This window comes from Phocoena phocoena, chromosome 9 (genome assembly GCF_963924675.1).
Source record: "Phocoena phocoena chromosome 9, mPhoPho1.1, whole genome shotgun sequence".
NCBI lineage: Eukaryota > Metazoa > Chordata > Mammalia > Artiodactyla > Phocoenidae > Phocoena > Phocoena phocoena.
The window spans coordinates 44,361,606-44,376,386 of NC_089227.1; the positions used below are offsets into that span (position 1 = coordinate 44,361,606).

General features: G+C 48.0%; 1 protein-coding gene across 12 annotated transcripts in view; it reads left to right on the forward strand.

The window, feature by feature from the left end:
• The window catches only part of ICA1 (islet cell autoantigen 1), a 144,750-nt gene extending 136,906 nt beyond the window's left edge, over nt 1-7,844 (forward strand). For 10 of the 12 annotated variants that reach the window (XM_065884203.1, XM_065884212.1, XM_065884207.1 and 7 more), the window contains one exon: nt 7,574-7,695. In XM_065884203.1, the coding sequence (XP_065740275.1) occupies nt 7,574-7,695 (122 nt within the window). Of the gene's footprint in view, nt 1-5,060; nt 5,151-7,573 lie in introns of all 12 variants that reach the window. The other 2 variants (XM_065884205.1, XM_065884210.1) reach the window with 2 other exon arrangements.
• The last annotated feature ends 6,937 nt before the right edge of the window (nt 7,845-14,781 follow it).

Below are 14,781 nucleotides of genomic sequence, written 5' to 3' on the forward strand. Positions count from 1 at the left end.
ATTCTCTTAGGGTCACCTTTCCTCAACCAGAGCTCTCCTCTTGCTGTTTCTGGCTTAGCCTTGCTCCAGGCTAACATATTTCCAGGACTCAAATGGAATAATGTGAAAGAAGAGGCTGCTGGGCCGCATTTAAAGATAACCTGAACACAGAGCGTGAGCCATTGGCGTTGTTTGTTCCATCAAAGAAGCAGCACTTTCTAAGCCTGCTGGGCACATCCTGAGGTCTTGGGTATCTGCAGAATTTAAGCGCCTCCGTTAGTCCACAGAAGGAACCTTGGTGACCGTCTACTCTACCGTCACTTTATAGATGAGGAAATCAAGGGACCCCAGAAAGGTCTCATGACTTGCCAAGCTGTTGTGGTTTTATCCACCATTCACATAAGGTCTAAACTCCTCAGCTTGGCTTACAAAGTCCTTTAAGGCCTGCCCCGTTCTCATCACTGCCCATACCCCCCACGCCTTTACTTAGCATGACTCAATGACCTGGTTCAGCTGGAGAACCATGTATTTATTACGTCTGTAAGCTGGACTCCAGGGAGTCTGACCCTCCCCTCCTCTCGGAGCACTCCACCCACCTGCATGTTCTGCTTGTTCTGCTTGGCTAACTTCTCATCCTTCAGGTTCTCCTGTTCAGTGTCATTTCCTCCAGGGACACCCCCCGCAGTCAGTGTTAGGTGTTTCTGCTCTCCATTCCCTTTACACCCAGTACTTAATCATTCCTCCTCTTATTTCACCTCATTGTAAAATTGATTTAATTTTTTGTCTGCTTTATAAAGGTCGTCATGGGCAGGGCCCATGTTTGTGTTGCTTACCATCATATTTCCCGATCATAGCTCAGTGCCTAGAAGAGATGTTCGACAGAGACATCTGGATGGATGGGTAGATGGATGGATGGATGGCAGGCAAGAAGGAAGGGAGAGATCAACTGACATTGAATCACTAATAGGAAAGAAAACAGTCCTAAGACAATCTCAGGGGTTGGTTCTCATGTCTGCTGACTTATTCAGAAATCGAGATTCAACTTAGATTTATTGAGGGCCTGCTCTTTACAGCCTCTGTATTCCCTCATTTCACCACCAAGATCCCATTTTATCCATACAACAACCTAATGAGGCAGGAATTTTTATCCACCCTTTGCAGGTATGGAAACCGGGGCTCAGAGAAGGTGTGCACAGCAGGCTGGTGCTTGGCCACCAAGACCATGGTCTTCCCACTTTCCCCTTCATGGCCAACCCCACCCCAGAGCGCCCTGGGCTGTGCTCGTCAACCCAGCCTGGGCTTTTGCTTTCCCAGTTAGTGAAATATTACATTCATGGTGAAGTGTTGCTCTGGGTGGTATTATTTTGGCTTTACTTGCTGCTCTAGCTGGCCGGTGTTATTTCTGGCTGATTTATATTTTCCCTTATGTAAGTAAAGGGGGGCAATAAAATTTTATATGTGTTTCCTGCAGACGGGTAGCACAGTTGACATATCACAGGAGCCGACGGCTAGTCTCGGCATCTTGTTCACAGAGCTCTCAGCTTCTCCTGCCTCCACTCTTCACCACCCATCTCCTGACACAATTTCTCTGAGATGGGGAGACATCTTTCCAGCCACACCTTCCTGTTAAAAACGCCTCAGCCAACTAATTAATACCAGCTAGAGAACAGTTGAAGGCAATTACAGGAATATTAGCAACAGTAAGTTCTCGTTAAATAGCATTTTTTTTCCTGATAGAAGCCAAGACCTTTGAAGTCTGGCTTGGTGTTCCATCCATAATTACCCTAGTTGCACCCCTCCCCTAAATAATTCCCAAAGTGTTACGAGTGAGGGTGAAACTGCAGCTCAGTTTAGTATTTGCTTAAAATATATGTATAGAGCTGGTGTCACAACTGTAGCATTTTCTCCCCTCATGTGCATATAGTTGGATTGTTAGACTTATGCTTAATAGCTGTTCTGAGGAGAGATTGTGATTTGGCAAACTGGCTGCTGTTTCTGCTTCACATTATGGGACAAGGGAATAGTGATGGGAAACTTTGAGGTATACTTTCCCCATCATCTTAGTCCCCAAAGGGGGATGTCTTTACCCTCATCCTTTTCTCCACGTCCTATGCTGCAGAGAAAGCCCCCAAACCCATAGATTCCACATGTCACAGTCCACATATCACTTCCACATGTTCATGAGCGTTTCGATGAGCAATATTCAAAAATCCATAGTTACAAAGGAATCCAATTAGAAGACATTGTCTTTATAAAGGAGTCTGCCATTATAATCCTTTAAATGATAGGCTTAAAAATACAACTTGTATTTCTGGTACTTTAAAAATATGACTTGATATACAGTCATTTTATTTGTTTATAGCCATTTGGGAACATGCCCATCACATAAAGTGAGGGGAGCTCCGTTTTGGTATGTGGCTTTATTTCTGCCTCCTGAAGGAAAGTGTTCCACTTTATACTCTGAAAAAGACAGTGGTTGAACCACCGCTTTTCCAGCATTCTCTGCCACCACTTTAAAAAACAAATGTTGTGCATATTTTTGAAATGGGAAGAATTTTCTCGTGTTCCCACTGTTTCAAATAGCATTCAGAGATCCGGGAGCGGTGGACTTCCATACCCCTCACCTGCCTTTTCTGTGCATCTGTTCAGGATCTTTCTGGAAGTGTGGGCCTCCCTGAACTCAGAGAGCTTGACAAGGTCAAGGAGCTTAAAGCTCCAGGACCTGGGAGGTGGGGTCCTGAAAGCAGACCTCTACTGTTTCCGAGGAGGGTCTCTCTCCTTGTCCCGGCTCTGGCTTCAACCAAGATGACCCTGATCCTGACAGAGATGGTGACCGTGGCAGCTCTTTGGGGACCATCTGTGGCAGGGCCTCTCACACGACACTGCATGACAGCTGCCAAGGGTTTGTGCTTCCCTGGGCTCCACCCCCAGCAATTCTGATTTAGTGGGTGATGCCCCTGCCAGTGGCACGGGCACCATACTTTGAGAACCACTGCCCTAAGAGATGGAGGCCAGGCTGCAGGCATTGATGAAAAGTTACACAGGCTCTGCAGAGCACAGGTGGGTCTTGACATTTGGTGTCCAGAAGAGGATTGTAGGGAAAAAGGTAAAATTGACCCAGTTAGATGCTACCTCTTTGAGCTTTATTTGGCACATGACAAAACTCCAATTTCAACTTTCTACATTTACCACTATTTATGTGATTTGGGTGTAGAAGGAAAATGCCCATGGGCCAATTTTCTAGGAAACAGGGAGGTTATGTTACTCCTGGATTACACCAAATACTGGTCATTTTAAAAAACTGCTTTATTGAACTATAATTTACATACCACGAAATTCACCCATTGTAACAGGACAGTTCAAGGATTTCTGGTAAATTTATATTGTGCAGCCATCACCACAGTCTAGTGTTAGAACATTTCCATCTTCCCAAAAAGTTCCTTTAAAATCTGGTGCTTTTCGTTGTTTGTGAATTATGTTAACAACACGTTCAAGTACCTTTCCAATGGATAACAATACTTTTTAAACCCTCTATGTTTTCATTATTTTAGACCCAATAAATAGGTCACAGGCCACCTGTTTCACTTGTCATTGGTTAGTCTTCATAGGGACGTTTGTGTTTACTTGCCTAAAATGAAATAATCATCCAGTGAGTATTATAGCATCTACTGCGCCAAGCATTGCTTTGCCATCTCTTAAAGCTTCGTAAGTGTACTTCTCATGATTTAAAAGAGTTCTTCAATACCCATCGTGTGCCAGGTAGTGCACTAAAGGACGTAAAGATGAATAATACATGGTCCCTGCCTTCAAGGGGCTCAGAACTCTAGGAGATGAAACAAAAGTACAAGCTAATCAATATAGTATGATTCTATAATTAGGTCCCTTATCACAAATCTTAGAATGGTAGGGGAAACAAACGGCATTACATCTTATCATTTTTGTGGCATCTACTGAGTGGCTTGCTTGCTTCAGAATCTGGTTTCACTGCCGCAGCTGAACTCTGCCATCTAAACGTGATGTCTCATGGGGGCCTTATCGGAGACAAAACCTTCTCTGTAGGAAACACTGCGACCAGAGCATCCCAGTGAAAGGATACAGTTTTATAACCATTTGGACCCAACAGTGGTGCCTCATCTGATGGTCTACGTTTCACAATGAGAATCAACAATGGACTTAACCCACACATACCTACCTGTACCACATTAGGTGTTATGGAGCACATTGAAGAAACAGTTCCCTGTCTCGTTGAGAAGACAGGACTTACACATGAAGAATTAAAGCAGACGTGCAAAAGAAGTATATGGTAAAGTTCTGAATTAAATGAGTCATGCTGAAACATCCAGCACAGACAGTAAATACTGGGGGGAAACTAGGCTTGCTTCCCCCAAAGCAGGACTGCTGAATGCCTCTTAATCATTAGGGGCAGGCAGAGCACAGGGGGGCCTTTCAGAACAGTGGGTTAGACAAGATCAATGTCATTTGTAAGGGTACGACATCAAGTTAAGGGGATGTTCTTTCCCCTCGTAGATTTGGACTGGACTGCCATTTATTTCTCTGTATTAACTAAACTTCCCAATTTAAATTAGCTGTATGGAAAATAAATGAACTGGATCATATTGGAAGTAGAGAAGACCAGCCATTCCCTAGTTCTGTTGCTACATTTAATGGTGTTCACTTTTTTAAGCTTTCCTCATTTGTGACAGGAAAACAAGGCACTTGATTTCCTTGCAACACTATTGATAATCTTTGGTGTGACCATGAAATGATGTCACTTGGTAAGAAAGATGGGTATGAAACTGAAAGCAAACATGCTTTAGCCTTAGCAATTTCTCATTTGCTTTTCAAAATGCAGTCTTTCCCCTAGTTTCCCATACTCTTAAGGTGGGCATGATTATACATATCCACTCTCCCCTAAAACATATTCCGGGTATGAGGAACATGGGAGAAGGGTCTTTGCACACCACCCTCCTCTCTCTCTTTGAAGGCTATCGGAGTTGAAAGCCATGTGTGTGCCCCAGGAACTGATGGGGCAGTGTAACTGCCCTTCCCTAGATCTAACAATCTCTGGTTTTGAACATTAGGCTGGTCAGAGAGCAATGTCAATCCTACTTCTCCTCCATGGCCAGCACCAAAGGCAAGCAGTCCAAATGGCAGTAGCCCTGCAGTGAAAAGTAATACAGTGTTCTATCCCCCCTTAAATGACAGTTGCCTTCACTTTCACTGGCCTCACACCCTTTTCTTTATTTCTTTACTAATTTCCCTGTGAGCACCTTGGGTTCAAAGGAGGGGCTGCATGGGTGGAGAGTTCGGCATGATCCTAGGAACTAACATTCTAACTTTTTTCCTGGCTTAATGTCCTAATTCATAACTCCCTCTATCAAATCTAATGAGGAAGACTCAAACATGTATCTCCATGTGACTGGGTGCTCCCCAAGATTGGGTGACAACAGTAAGGGAGAAAAGGCCACTGAGGTTGGCGATCCTTAGCTGAAAGTACCATTGCTTCCACCAGACAAGGCATTTGGTTAGTGCTTTTCATGAAGAGCCAGGTGTCTTAGTTGTCAAAAGAGGGCCTTTCAAACTTGTGAAATCTGTTCTTTTGAGACAAAACATCTGCCTGAGGAAGATCTCATCTGTATTTGCAGCTCTCTCTCTTTCTCTGGTCATCACCCACTTTCCCTATGTTGACCACAGGAAGTTAAAGGAAGTGTCAATTTTATTATCATCAGAAAGCATTCCCTTGATGTTTTTTTAGGTGTTGTGCAAATAGCTGCACCTGGTTTTCCCTCCCACAGTGGAGGTCTGGGGAATGTGAGGACCCCCAAGCCCCTGAGGTATAGTTACCTGGCTCTTCACAGCAGGGCCACACCCACCATCGGAAGGTGCTGGGAAGCGGGGGTGAGCATGGAGGGTGTTTTCACTGGTGCTGTCTCTAAGATATCTTTTTTTATTTTTTATTTTCTTTTTCTTTTTTATTTTTTTAACATCTTTATTGGGGTATAATTGCTTTACAATGGTGTGTCAGTTTCTGCTTTATAACAAAGTGAATCAGTTGTACATATACATATGTTCCCATATCTCTTCCCTCTTGCGCCTCCCTCCCTCCCACCCTCCCTATCTAAGATATCTTGATGTTCTCTATCAAGAACACACTAATCCTCCCAAGTCAATCTTGCCCCATACAGTTTCCTTGTGTGACCTCCTACATGACTAAAGAAAGAGAAATTACTCCCTTTTTAAAAAAAAATGATGTCTCCCCCACTCCCGCCAAGCTGTATTGAGATCTCTGAAGTCTCAGTTTATCATATCAAAATAACCCAAGTGTTTTGGGGGCTAACTGCACACAGTGTGAAATTAATGTTACATAATAATAACTTGCACAGTTACTAACTAGTCTTGCTTGCAATAGCTTATCTCTGTAATAGCTGCATTATTATCTCATTATAAAATAATATATCCACAAGAGACTTTGAAAAACAAAGGGAGGAGAATCAGAAGTATAAAGTGATCGGTATACTGTCTTAATGTTTAAGTGCTTTTTAGTGAAAAGATCAAAAGCCCTGTGTATGTTGGTATAATCCCATCAATATTCTCTATCAGTGTCATATAACCACTTTTAGCAACTTGTGCTACCAATAGTTTTTGAGACTCTTTTCAACCAGATGGCAAGCACATTCCTAGCTGCTCTCAGCTAGAAGGATAACCTGTCAGAGAGACATTTACTTTATGCTTTTGATACTGCCACCCGTTGTAGAAAGAAAAAAAAGCATGGGTCATCCAAGCGAATGAACTTAGATTCTCATGTGGAATGATTTATATAGAGAGGAGCCCCCAACTTATTTGTAAATCACTTGCATCAGGCATTCTTTTGAAAATGTTCTCCTCATCTGGAAAATAATTAGGCTCTATAATCGTGGCACTCAAGAAGTTAGGGCAGGTGGTTCGGTGAAAGGACAGCTGAAGGCTGTTCCACTGAGGCTGGAGTGTAAGGGGTATGGGGGCAATTTAGAGCCCAGTGGGGAAGGGGAGGCCTGTCACAGGCCCCCTTCCTCTGATGGGAGAGGGTTAAAGAAGGCAGTGACCTTGAGAGAAGAGGGGCAGTCAGGCCTAGGTGCCATCCCCCCTCCCCGCTTCTGGACCTGTTGCTTTGAAGGCTGAAAAGAGTGACACAAGGTGTTTCTCTTAACCCAGCAGATTTGAAAAGATTCCTCCAGGAAGCACCTTGCTTGAGACATTCAGTCTGATTTCTGAAATGACTGATATTTCCTGGTGGTGGTGAAGCATGGGGCCTGGGGTTTCAGGCAGCTCTGCGGGCTGTGGCCATCGCTAGGTGGAGGTGCAGGTGTGGGTTAACACAAAGGATCACTGTGCGTTGAACTGTGTAAAGACCATGGTTTAAAAACGTTGCTCAGCCAACCGGCCAACGGGGGGGGGGCATGGAATACCCTAACAAGGATTAGCGACAAAGAGCAATGGGGTTTGTCGGATTGAGCGCCCTCCCTCTTCAAGGTGCACCTGGACCCACCTGCCTGCAGCCTGGCAGAGGTGGGAGTTAGCAAGGTAGGTGTGCCCACGTTTGCTCTTCTCTCCCCAGAGCCTGCCAAGCCCTCCTCGGACCTGACTGCCTGGTTCAGCCTTTTCGCCGATCTCGACCCATTATCAAATCCTGATGCTGTTGGGAAAACCGACAAAGAACATGAATTGCTGAATGCATGAGTCTGCAGCCTCCAGGAAGGAGCCCACAGGCGGCTCCAGATCAGCACACCCGGGGGCTTGCAGATGTAGGAAGCGATCAGTATGCTGTTTTAATATTTACGTGCCATTTTAATAAAATGAAAGGGTCAAAGGCCCTGTTTATATTGGTATGATTATTTACTTTTATTTGGTCTAAAGGGTTCCTGTGTGTTCTCTATGTGGACCTGACATAACAGGGTGGTCTAGGAGCAGTTTCCAGGCCCACCGTTTTCCTGCCCACAACTGCATCGTGGCTGCCGACGTGTCACTAGGCTGCTACAAGGTCCAAGTTCAAATCATAAACCTACTTTTTGTTAGGTTTAAATAAGGTGGCCTATAGCCTCAGAGGCAGCGGGACGCTAGGGAGGCTTAAATGCCTCCTCTTGTACCCCCTTGCCCGTGTCCCCGCTTAGCGGGGGGCTGTAGGGAGACACCCACTTCCTGCCGAGCCACTTTCCAGAGAGCTCTGGGTGACGCTCTCGCCGACCAAAGACTCTGTCCCACGGCCCCTGCCTGCTGTGCGGTGGGTTCTGTCACGGGCAGTGAGCTTGTCGGGGCTGCACAAATCCCTCTGCGGAAAGCAGCCACATCTGCAGATCCCAGCTCTCCTTTAGTCCTCTCCATGGCTGGAATTCAAAAGCATGTATTTCTGGAGCCCCTTGTGATATTAACTGTTTTGTTTTTTAATTAAACGGAAAAGATATTTGACATGCAAAGTCAAGTTAATAAATGAGTCTGTCGTGTGGACTCAGTGGGGAGGTGCTGTGGGAGTAGAGGCTGGAGAGGGACGGGGGAGAAGGACGGGTCCCACCTGCACGAAGCTGCTGATGTGACCCATGCATCTCCCAGGTCCGGCGGTGGGGGAGGGGCAGGGACTCCTGCCAGCGCGGGCAGGGGTGAGGGTGGCAGTTCTGCGTGCGGGCACATAAGCGACTCAGATAATCCACCTTCGTTAGAGACTCCAGGGCTGCCGCCTCTTCTTCCCGCCCGTGTCACCGGTAATGGGCTGAGAGGCCACACACATCCGCAGAAGCCCATGTTCCACGCCTTTCACTGAGTCGGGGCGGAGTCTATGACGGACTAGCAAGGCCTTGGTTCTACGAGCTCAGCTGGGCTGGGAGGTGTCTGCTGCGCCTGCAGCCTCAGTCCCCAGCCCCTAAAGGGTCTCCTGGGGCCACTTCTCCACGTGCACAGAGACGCTGGGCCTGCCCAGCTCAGGGGAGGCCCAGCCTGGCGCCCGGCCCGCGGAAAGCGCTCCTTCCTCTGCGCGGGAGGAGACGCAGGTAAGATGGCACCGGGGACTCGGCGGTGCGTATGTGGCTTGTTAAGCTGAGCTCACTTCCGGGCCGGAGCAGCACGGCCCTCCACAGGGGTCTCTTTCGTTAGAATCTCATTTATCAGAATCCTCGGCCTGGCATTCGTGGTCTTAGAGAAGATCGGTGTACCTCCCCAGGGCCCCAGCTCACTACCCTGCCCCCACACCACAGGAGGGCTTGCTGTGCCCATAAGCCTCCCTCTCTCTCGGCCTGTGCGTTTGCCGCACACTCCACCCAGGATAGCCCGGCTCCGTGCCCTCAGCCACCTTCATGATGCTATCCACCCCTCAGGAGCTTCCTCAGACCCCGTCTCCCCCACAGGGACCTCTCAAAGTGTAGCCCGCAGTTTTCCGTTGGATGACTGCTTCTCATCTCTGTCCCTGGTCTCCCATCTCCTCAGAAGGCCTGTGCTGTCTGCATGTGCCTCTACCACCGGGGGTTGCAATCCCAGAAAACAAGGCCTCTATTTACCCAAATCTTCTCTGTCTCCCCACTAATGAGCACCCTGGAGGCACCTTGTAAGCACTGGATTAATGATTGCTGAATGGACCTGCCCTGTGTGGAATGTTGATTAAGGCCTCATAGTTTCATCCTGGGTCACATTTGTTTGCAGCTGTAAAAACCCACAGCAGCCACGGCAAGGCGTTGAAACAGGAGGGCCTGACTCCCTCTGTCCAGGCTGGAGGCCCAGGGAGCTTGGTTGGCGGAGGGCAAGGGGTGCGGGGTTCTTTTCTGTTGAATGGATCACTTTAAATACTAACAGGTTGCATTTTATGGTTGATCTGTGGGTGAAGGGGAGAAGAGGATTGTGGTCACTGGACAGCCTTTCCTACAATTTAAAAAAAAAAAGGCATTTTCTCCCTGGATTTTTACATTTTTGTTAAAAAAAAATAAAGATTCAATTCCCTGTCCCATCTGCAGTCCTCTCGGCCAGGCTCTTGATCCCTCTTGATAGGTGTGTTTCCATCGTGGCTCACACAAAGCCCCTTCGAACACCTCTCCAGTTTAAGGAGAAGAAGCTGCCGCCTGATTCTCTCTTTTTTTTTCTTTTTTTTAGCGATACGCGGGCCTCTCACTGTTGTGGCCTCTCCCGTTGTGGAGCACAGGCTCCGGATGCGCAGGCTCAGTGGCCATGGCTCATGGGTCCAGCTGCTCCACGGCATGTGGGATCTTCCCGGACCGGGGCACGAACCCGTGTCCCCCGCATCGGCAGGCGGACTCTCAACCACTGTGCCACCAGGGAAGCTCTGCCTGATTCTCTTTTAAGTGTCCTGTGTGCCGGCCCAGCCAGGGGGCTTCCTCTGGGACCCACCTCGCGGCCGGGCTGTCTTCGTCTAGAAGTCGAAGGTGCCTCACCTCTTCGTGCCCAATCTTGCTTCTGCTTAATTTTCATCCCATGTCGTGAAGCTGCTCTGAACTCTCAGGGACATTCAGAGAGCACCTGCTCCTTGAACACTTTCATCCTTTGGAGGTGCAAGTCTCCCTTCCCCACTCCCCCTGTCCCAGCTAATGTAGAAAGAATATTCACATTTACGGGAGGGAGCCAGAATGTTTCTATTTGCACTTTATAGATTCATCGCCTTCAAAATGTAATTTTAGAAATGTCAAGTTGATTTTGAGTTCTGGGAGAGTGAGAAAAGCATCCGTCAGCTTCAGAATTAGAAATGTGCCAACTTAGAAAGAACCAGCACTTGTTGTTATCAGAGGTTTATGCCCAAGAAAATGTTACCTGCTCAGAACTGGCAGCCTTGGGAGCCCTGAGTTGCCAGTTGGCGTGTAGGTGGGGCTCACCATCATGTGTTGACATTGGGTGTGGGCCAGGGCAGAGGGCCCCCCCAAGGCTGCCTAGCCCTCTGGGTTAAGATGGCACCCACCAGACCTCTCCTGTCCATGCTTCAGCTCCAGGGGCCAATTAACCAAACTCTATGCTTTTCTCTCTGAGACCCCTCCCCAAGGGCTGACCCTGGCAGTGGCTCAGGGCTAACTATTAGCACTGTTGGATTTTGCCAGTATATCAAAGTTGTTTCTGTCTTTGTGATCAACTAGTGTCCTCCAGACAGGCCATGGTAGTTAATCCTCTGCTTTGGTTTAAACCGTCTCCCAGTCCCAGTCCCAGTCCCAGTGTAATGATGTAGGTCTCTTTAGCTTTGTTGGAAAATAGATTTCAGGTTGGAGGCAACTCCAAATGATTGGCAATGGCTGCCAAGAATTCTGCATTGAGAAGAATTCTTATAAATGAGTGATATTTGTGATGGGTACAGGGCAGGGAGTGGTGGCAACAATGCTGTCTAATTGCCAGCACTACATTAGACCTTGCCTTTCATGCAGCTTTTAGATTTCACAACTTCTTCTTATCCTTCTCCTTCTTTCTCCTTTTCTTCTTCTTCTTTCTCCTCTTCCTCTTCTTTTAATCAAAAGTGGCTAGGGGGCTTCCCTGGTGGCGCAGTGGTTGAGAGTCCGCCTGCCGATGCAGGGGACGTGGGTTCGTGCCCCGGTCTGGGAAGATCCCACATGCCGCAGAGCGGCTGGGCCCGTGAACCATGGCCTCTGAGCCTGTGCGTCCGGAGCCTGTGCTCCGCAACGGGAGAGGCCACAGCAGTGAGAGCCCCGCGTACCGCAAAAAAAAAAAAAAAAAAATTGGCTAGGATTTGGCAATGTTGACAGAGGGGCATGAATGAATGAGAAAAGCAGAAAGCTCAAAGAACACATTACTGACACCTAATTCAACTCAAACTCACTTAAACAACAACAACAAAAAGTGGGGGTGGATTTATTCGCTCAGGTAACTAAAAAGTCCAGGTGTAGGCTTTCATGCATGGCTGGATCTAGGGGCTCAGATGATGTTCTCAACAATTATCCCCTCTTCAGCTCCCAGCTCTGATTCCCTCTGTGTGGCTTCATTCCAACAGACTCTTCTCATAAGGAGGCCAAAAGGCCACCAGCATCTCCAGCCAAAGTCTTGATTTGAGTCTGCCTTTTGTCCTTGGTCCAATCATCAGTCAACTACTGGGGTGAAAAATAGGCTATTTGCCCAGCTTTTCATGAGCCTATCCCTGGAGCTCAACCCTCAAGGACTGGGAATAGAGAGAAGATAGTTCCTTAAGGGAAAGCTAGGGTGCCATTACTAAAGGAAGAGGGAATGGACCTTGGGAAGGAGAATGCAATAGTGATCCACGCTAGTTTCCACTGGAAGGACTTTGACGACGCACTGTGTAGTCTTTCCAGAGGGATATGGAGTGAGCTGTGTTAAAGAACTGGAAGGTTTTCCAGGAACCCCACTGGGATCCCTTTTGAGGTCATTCCCAGCACTGGGGCTGGAAGGCTTGGTGCTCTCAGTGGCCCATGGAGGATCCCTCCCTTGCAGCTGACCTATAGCTGACTTCAGGAAAGTCAAAAGGGATCACAGAGCTCTTTGTATCCAATCCGCTCATATCCAGGTAATGAGACTAAGGGACCCATGGGACACAAAAAACCTATAAGTTAAGTGGAAAACCAAGACTAGAGCCCACATTGCCTGACTCCTGGGCCAAGCCTTCTTTTACTTCAAGGTGTTTGCTAGAAACTGAGAGCTGAGGTTTTAGACCAGTCATTAAATACACCTTTTGGAGATAGAATCTAGCACAGTAATATAGGGCAGTCATTAGAGTTTGGGTTCTGAAGCTGGACAAATCTGTAGATACCAAAATTAACAGAAGCAATGCACAGTTACTCTAAAGCAATGGGAGGCTTGAAACCAGAAACACCAAGCCAGCAGAAGCAGAGAGGTATAGACCAGACAGGGGGTGGAGCAGGGGAGAGGGCAGGTGGTGGCCAGACCTTGGAGACAGCCCGGGCTACTCCAGTGCTCTCAGTTAGACTTCTTTGATCAACTGACGAACCTCTTTGAAAACAGGATCTTTGCCTTCTGATAATTAATCGGTAAGAGACTGACCTGAGGGCTCTATTGCTCTCAACAGGCCCAAATGCTGGCTCTAGAGTTCTCAAGAGGAGCCACAGTCATTGTGTCCTCCTGGAGAAGAACATGATTATTCTCAATGGAATTCCGGGGCCCCTCAGGCTCTCTATCAAATCTCTTCCTTTCCCCGCTGGCCCAATGGCCTGACACTCTGGTGGCACTTCCAGTATGTTCAAGGGCACTGAGATGTCCTCCTTCCACTGCTAGGAACCCTGCCCCACCTACCTCCCCACCCCCCGGTGGGAGCAACAACCTCAGCGTTGGATAACTGCTGGCTTTGGCATTAGGGTGGTGATTTCATGATGTGGCCCAGCAGAGAGCTGATTGGAAGTGCCCAGGAAACCTCTAAAACCCGACAGAGGCCGCCTCTGCCAGTGAGGGATGAGGCAATCGATTTTAGAAATGCATCACCAGTAGAGGCTGGATTATATATCAGCTCTCTGGGGCTTCCTTCTCCAGCTACTTCCCAGGGAGCTCTTTTATTGATTTTGATCCGAGGTGTCTCCTTGCTGTTTCTGGCCCCGAACTGTGGGTGCCCAAGGGTCTGTCTCACACTTAGAGCATCCCCCACTGTGTCCCTGTCCACAGCACAGACAGAAGGCGTTCTTAGGATGCAGTGCTGGACAGATGACATCCTTGCTTCCATCCTTTTCCAGCACCTCATTGCTATTTCTGATGGCTGGGTTCTAAATTCTTTCTGCCTTACTATAGAGTCTATTCTGGCCCAGGGATTTATGGACCTCTTAGCATCAAGAGTTTTCTACATCCTCTGAGATGATATGTAATTTTTTGTGAAAATGCCCCTCTGTGGAATTTTTTTCCTGAAGAAATGGTCTAGAGCTCCCATAAATCCTCAGAGGAGTCAATGAACAATAAAAGTCAGAAACATTCATGCCAATCATCAGAGGTTTCATGCTGATGCTGAGGGCACCGATGTGATTGGAACTTCCTATGAGCCCTGAAATCTCGCATCGTTCGTGTGTCAGCAAGCGGGAGGCTCCTTGGACTACTTTTCCCGGCAGGGAAGTCACAGCCATTCTGTCCTGTTTCCTCTCTCCTTGCTCTTAATGGCTGAATTGGCCACACGTGGGGTGGGCCCAGTAGTCAAACTGAGGGGTATTTTTATCTTGCCAGTAGGAGCTGCCATCCTGGGTGAGCTGTGACTTTGGCTCCAGCTTGAAGGAAGAAGCTGGCAGGAGAGAACAAATCCTGACAACGTACTAGCCTGAGCTCTTGCTACCTGCAGTCTGCCACCCATCTGTTAGCTGCCCTCAGAACCAGCCTTGGGGGAGCCCTTGCCTCTTTATCTTGGGCTTCAATGGGGAGCCTGTGGTGAGAGCAGCCCAGGGCCAAGCAGGTTTTTCTGCCCTAGAAACCAGGTCTTTGGTTAAAGATGAAGCACCTGGAGAGGAGAGAGGGGTGGGTCCAGGGTGAAGCCGGAAGTGTCTTGGTCTCCTGGCCTGGTTTCCGGGGGTGGGCGCGGTGAGCAGAGCCGGGCTGCTTGTAGAGGGAGGACAGGGTCGGAGGCGCACTCCTGGGCCTCTTGCCTGAGTAGCCTGGGTGGTGGGAGCCGGACAGACTGCCCAGCTGAGAGCGAGGAACGGTGCAAACCCCAGGCGGTGGACGGCAGAGAAGGAGGTAGGGCCCTGCAGTGAATGTCCCTGAGGACATCAGAGGCAGAGACGTTAGGCTAATGTAACCATGTTTATGGCTGTCCTACCTTCAGTCTTTCTGACCCTACATAGATTGTGGAAAATAAAAACAGCTGTTATCCATGGGAACTCTATGCTGGGCACT